The sequence below is a fragment of the Copadichromis virginalis genome, linkage group LG10 (assembly GCF_057382275.1).
Source record: "Copadichromis virginalis isolate Kocher_CV1m ecotype Utaka linkage group LG10, C_Virginalis_male_GT1.1, whole genome shotgun sequence".
NCBI classification, from domain to species: Eukaryota; Metazoa; Chordata; class Actinopteri; order Cichliformes; family Cichlidae; genus Copadichromis; species Copadichromis virginalis.
In genome coordinates, this window is record NC_140627.1 from 33659523 (window position 1) to 33665994 (window position 6472).

Below are 6472 nucleotides of genomic sequence, written 5' to 3' on the forward strand. Positions count from 1 at the left end.
GTTTACAAACCGCGTCATCACCTCGCAATTAGCGCACAGCGCCGCCAGCAGTGCGGGAGGATAATTTAAGTTAAAATATTTAGAAATGTAACCCCATAAATAGCCTTTATAGCTACATCGTCTTTCTATCAATATCAATTAGTGTCACTCACACTAATGACAGTTTAGACATTTAGCCGTGTAAATGTAGCTCGTTTTAAAGACATCCTAACAGCAGGGGGCAGCACTAGCAGAGGCGGAAATTCAAACGGAAGTTGTTTCTGCCTGAGATTAGCCATTTTCAGCACAGCGTTGATGTACAAACCGTATAGTCGATCATGAAGTAAGTAATTATTTTCTTATTAAGCGTTTAATTTAAGTTTTTTTTATCGTTTACTGATCAATGACAACTATTCGGTAATGATTATAGCCATTCGAAAATGACTATTCGCTACCAAAAGCGCCAGCATGAAGATTGTTTGAGTACTTCTTCATGTACAATCTCGTCTCCCAGAATCCATTCAGAAAACCTGAGATTTTATGTTTATTTTCCACCAACTTTTCCCCATAAAATAATCAGACACACTTTCTGCGGTTATTATACAATTACAGGAGCCTTATTTCAATTCGGCATTCAGTAAAATAGCATAAAATGAAGCTTGGACCAGAGTTTGAAGAGGTGATCATCGCCTCCTGTTTTGGCGATAGGCGATTTTCTTTACCGTTGCGGGATGTGTGTTAGCTCACTAAAATAAAAACGAATCAGAGCTTCACAGAGCACAAACACCCGTGTTGCGTTCCTGTCAGTGTGTTCACGGGGCTTTAAATCAGTCATAATCTGAATGGAGTTTGGTCTGTAGAAACAGACGTCATTGCGCTCCACATATCTGGAATCAGTGGTCTTAAAATCAGTTCTGTTTGTGCCTTATGTTTAGGTTTAAATTACATTTCTTTTATATTTTACTGTTTATGGCTTATGTCTTTTTATATTTTTGCCTTTTTATTATAAACTCATATGATTAAGCTCATGTTTCTTCTCCAAATCCTCAAATTTAGCCTTGCAGAAATAAAACTTAAACGCTGGGTTGTACGAGATGAAAGCAGATGACTGTCACATATTAATTACAGATTATGAACCAGGATTCTGAAAAGGAAACACTTTGTTTTCTCTCTGTTTTCAGTCCTCTAACGAAGGTAAAGCTGATAAACGAGCTGAACGAGCGTGAAGCCAGCCTCGGGGTCAACGAGTCCGTTTCCTGGCACAGCGAGTACAAAGACAGCGCCTGGGTCTTTGTTGGTGAGACTGCGTGACAAACTGAATAATCCACAGATGAGCAGATAATGAAAATAATCATTAGTTTAAAGTTGAGGGGAAAATGTAAACTGGGAGGAAGTAAAGGCTTTTCTTTAGAAGCCACATCCTCACATGACTGAATCATTCACCATCCTTTGCCTCTTGGCTGACAGGTGGTCACCAGTCTGCCAAGGTCATTGGTCAGTCAGGGATGTCCTGTGCTCCCATTGGTTGTCATTTCTGCTTCAAAGTTTCTGTCTCTGCAGCACAAACTTTTTGACTCTTCCTGATCGGCTTAAGCTCCACGTGTCATGTATTAGTGAGCTTAAGAGGTTTTTCATAGACCGATATTTCATATGTTCCAGATAAATGATCGACGGGTATCAAAAAATGGTCCCTATGGACCAATCAGATCTCTGGAAAATGACTTCACTCAATCTGGAAGATCCATGAGACATCTCAGATCGTGTAGTCTGTGTGGAAAATTCCCACTTAAAATCGAATACAAAAACCCTCAGACCGCCTTAAAATCTGTACTCTGAGTGATTCCAGCGATGGTGAAGCTGCTGTTCAGAGATCTGATTGGTCAGGTGATGGTGAGTTCCTACCAGCTGACCTATAATCTTGAACATCACGTGCTCTGGAGCAGGTTAGCTGTGCGTCATAAGCATAAGTTACTGAGGTGGTAATAATGAACCACTTTTGTAACACCAAAGTGAAGCTAGTTTAAAAACCACAAATGCTGTTTCATAGTCACACCTCTGGAGAAGGGGTTTGATGAAGACTTGGCTTTTTGGAAATATTCCTTTTACATGAAACACTCTGAACCATTACCAACCATGGTATCTTCAGCTTTAATAAAGGTGTTTATACTGGAAACAGCAGTGTTGTTTTGTGTGCATCTGCTGGATGTTTTGTGTTGTTGCAGTGTTTATGTTGCTGACATTAGTGATGAAGTAATGAAAGGTTTTTGGAGAATGAATAAGCAGCGTTTTGGATGTTGTGTTTTCTGCAGGAGGATTTCCATACGAGCTGACTGAAGGAGACCTGATCTGTGTCTTCTCTCAGTAAGTACCTCATCATTTCTTAACTACACTACTCACAGATGGGGAGCACCAAGATTCACTTTGTCCTGTCAGGTATGGAGAGATCGTCAACATCAACCTCGTGCGTGACAAGAAGACCGGAAAGTCCAAAGGTTTCTGTTTTATCTGCTATGAGGACCAGAGGAGCACCGTGTTGGCCGTCGACAACTTCAACAGCATTAAGGTGAAAGGACACACTCTGCTGCGCTGCTCTGAATCTCGTCTGACTCATAGCTTGCAGTTTGTTCCTGTTGACACAGAGGTCAGTCATGGAGGTCCACAGAGTCCTGTGTGTCTAATGATACTGTTTGTGTTACACAGGAAAACACTACATCTGCTTTCACTGATATGCAGATGATACCCAGCTGTATTTATCCAGCCACCAGATGACACAAATAAAGTTAAACTACAGTTTAATGATTTAAGAAATGCTGGAGTCATTGTTGACCAGGACATGTCCTTCAATGCACATATTAAACAAATATGTAAGACTGCTTTCTTCCATTTGTGCAACATCTCTAAAGTTAGAAACATCCTGTCTCAGAGTGACGCTGAAAAACTAGTTCATGCATTTATTACTTCCAGGCTGGACGACTGTAATTCATTATTATCAGGACGTCCTAGAAACCCGCTGCAAAGCCTGACCTTGTAGCACCATAATCACCCTGTTAGAGCACTTCGCTCTCACACTGACAGAACGACTTTAGATCCTGAAGGTTTTTCGAGGGTATCGGGCACGCGGGGCCTTTTTGTGCTTCATCCCTTTTACTCACTTTACTAGAGTTTTACAGGGAACAGCTGCAGAGATGATGATCCAGGTTTCTTAAGAAATTGTAAAATTTCGGATGTAAAGTTGTGTCATCAGCGTGGTCTGTCCGAACTATGATGAGGAGCAGGTGAACACTAATGTTGTTTTAATGGCCCTGAAGGAGTCGTGGCTACATGATAAGCCACCTGACTCATGTAGATTTAAACGTTCATGTCCTCGAGCTTGTTGTGAGCCGACATCTATCCCACATGGTCACATGACCCAGAATGCAGTTCTTTTTTTCATTTTTTTCCAGCAAATTATCAGAAAACGGAAACATCCAGAGGGTTCGAGCTCCTGTGTTGACAGAAAACCTTTTTCCTGGGAGTGTTTTTACTTTGATTTTTCTATTAAAAGAAGCCAGATCATGATGTCAGACTAGAGAAACAATCATGAACCTCATTTTCCTACATGGATGTGAGGCAGCAGATGACAGACTTATTTAAATACTCATATGAAGGCAGTTAGTAAAGGCCAGTCTCAGCCCTGGCTCAGAGACTGAACGATGAATTTTAATTCCTGTTAATGTTGTTGTCAAGTGTGAGTCTGCAAATATTCAACGTGTGAAGCTGAAGTTAATGTACGTAAACTATCAGCTGTTTGTGACGCGGTGGCTGGTTGTTCGATTGACTTCAGGACTTTAAAGGTTCCAGTGAGAGTTGATCTCTGACTGTTGGTTTGTGCTGTCAGATCAAAGGTCGCACGATTCGCGTTGACCACGTCAAAGACTACCGACCCCCCAAAGACGGCGAGGACATCGACGACGTGACCAAGCATCTGAGGGAGGAGGGCTGCGCTCCCAAAGTCGGCGAGTCTTCCCCCTCCTCTGAGGATGACGAGCAGTACGCCGTACCTGTGAAGAAGCCCAAGAAAGGTGATGTCACATCCTGTCGTGTGAAACCCGCCTGACACAAGATGAGGTGGATTTTTATTTATCTTCATTCTGTGCTCTCTGTTTCAGACAAGAAAGAGAAGAAGAAAAAGAAGAAGGAGAAGAAGAAGGACAGGAAGAGCAGAGCCTCTTCTTCATCACCACCTCCTGTTTCAGTCAGAGTCAAAGAGGAGAAAGAGGACGCCGGGTACGACAAATACAACCAGAGAGGGCCGCCGCCAAAGCCAGGAGGACAACCGAATGGACAGACAGCGAGACACAACGAGAGACTGAGAGGGGAGGAAGAGGAGGAGAGGAGGAGGAGAGACGCAGATCGGCAGAGAGAGGAAGAAAAGAAGAGGGGTCACGAGAGGGAGAATGACAGAAGCAGAGATAATGATAGAAGACGAGAGACGGAAAGAGAAAGAAGAAGAGACGCAGATCGGGACAGAGATGACAGGCGAAGGGAGAGAGACAGAGACGATGACAGGAGGAGGTAGAAGAAGAACATGGGAGACAGACATGTTTAAATCCAAGCTGAAATCAACACAGATGAATATGTTTTAGTCCATTCTTAGATATTCATTTGATATTTCGTTCATGTCAGCCTTTTATGCATTATTCCTAAATGAAAATGCTTCTGGCTCCTGTGTGAGCTCTGAAACATTCAGCCCAGCACTGGTGTCACTGCTGGCTCATCGCACCACAGCGAGTCTGAAGTTCAGCTTCTGTTTAAACTTTACGTGAAAAGCTTGAAGTCCACACGTCTGTCTGACAAAACGTTGATGTTTGTTTTACAATAAATCAATATTTCTAGTTTTGGCATGAACTCATTTTAAGCCCGTCCTGGTGACATCACGATGATGCCTCAGTTTGTTTACATTTGGAAAGAGTCGCATAAATGAAAAAGACTTCTGTGATTTTGTGCTTTGCTCAGAAAAATAATTTCAATGGCAGATTTAAACATTCGTGTAAATACGGAAAATAACATCAACAGTACATTTAATCTATTAGATCGATTAGTTTATTGATGCAGCACCAACAGTCACCTCAAAGCACATATTTTAATGTAGAGATACTACAGTAATGAGGTCTACTCTGGAGCCTGTTCTGGCATTTGTGCCATAGAAACTGAACATCATTTAATAATAATCCCTGAAGCCCTCATTTATTTCTTAATAACATTAAAATCTACAATAATGGATTCCACAGCAGTGGGTAACATACGTCATCACAGCAGACGACTTTCTGAAAGTGCTGTCACTAAGTTAAAGGATTTCTTGTAGCTGTGTACCACCACAGCTCAGAGCAGCTACCTGAACTCGCAAAGAGATTGATCATGTTAATAATTTTACACCTTCTGTGCAAGGACTCTGGATACTGGGTCCTCTGAAAACAAATGCCTCAGATCACAAGTACGTGAGTCCCTGGTAGAACTTGCTCTTCAACAAAACGGGCCTCTGTAAAGCTCAAATATCTTGATGTTCTTTTCATCAGTGATTGATGAAAAGAACATCAGGTTCGTCTCCAGGCTGACAAAAATGCTGTTGAGCCAACTATTCCTTTAACATAAACTAGTAAAATAACATTTTAACCATTAGAGAAAATACCAAATCCAATGCCACTGATATTACAATACTTTCATAACAGTTGATCTTTCTGAGTTAACTTCAATAATTACTTCCTCCAAACCATCAACGTGTCTTTTAGACCCCATTCCTACAAAACTGCTCAAAGAAGTCCTGCCATTAATTAATGCTTCGATCTTAAATATGATCAACCTATCTCTAATAATCGGCTATGTACCACAGGCCTTCAAGCTGGCTGTAGTTAAACCTTTACTCAAAAAGCATCTCTAGACCCAGCAGTCTTAGCTAATTATAGGCCAATCTCCAACCTTCCTTTATATCAAACATCCTTGAAAGAGTAGTTGTCAAACAGCTAACAGATCATCTGCAGAGGAATGGTTTATTTGAAGAGTTTCAGTCAGGTTTCAGAGCTCATCACAGCACAGAAACAGCTTTAGTGAAGGTTACAAATGATCTTCTTATGGCCTCTGACAGTGGACTCATCTCTGTGCTTGTCCTGCTAGACCTCAGTGCAGCGTTCGATACTGTCGACCATAATATCCTATTAGAGCGATTAGAACATGCTGTAGGTATTACAGGTACTGCACTGCAGTGGTTTGTATCATATCTATCTAATAGACTCCAGTTTGTTCATGTAAATGGAGAGTCCTCTTCACACACTGAGGTTAATTATGGAGTTCCACAGGGTTCAGTGCTAGGACCAATTCTGTTTACATTATACATGCTTCCCTTAGGCAGCATCATTAGAAGACATAGCATACATTTACACTGCTATGCAGATGACACCCAGCTCTATCTGTCCATGAAGCCAGATAACACACACCAATGAGTTAAACTGCAGGAATG

The 6472-nt window shown here is 41.5% G+C and overlaps 1 protein-coding gene across 1 annotated transcript; it reads left to right on the forward strand.

Moving 5' to 3' along the window:
- Positions 1 to 14: 14 nt before the first annotated feature.
- Positions 15 to 4853, forward strand: rbmx2 (RNA binding motif protein X-linked 2). Its single transcript, XM_085471132.1, has 6 exons — positions 15 to 322; positions 1161 to 1276; positions 2289 to 2340; positions 2413 to 2542; positions 3857 to 4040; positions 4128 to 4853. Exons 1-6 carry the CDS (start codon positions 318 to 320, stop codon positions 4535 to 4537), a joined length of 897 nt encoding a protein of 298 aa, XP_085327258.1. The 5' UTR covers positions 15 to 317; the 3' UTR covers positions 4538 to 4853.
- The last annotated feature ends 1619 nt before the right edge of the window (positions 4854 to 6472 follow it).

Coding starts and splice junctions, on each gene's coding strand:
- rbmx2 (XM_085471132.1), top strand. Junction 1,277..2,288: donor CAGCGCCTGGGTCTTTGTTG/GTGAGACTGCGT, acceptor TGTTTTCTGCAG/GAGGATTTCCATACGAGCTG. Junction 2,341..2,412: donor CTGATCTGTGTCTTCTCTCA/GTAAGTACCTCA, acceptor TTGTCCTGTCAG/GTATGGAGAGATCGTCAACA.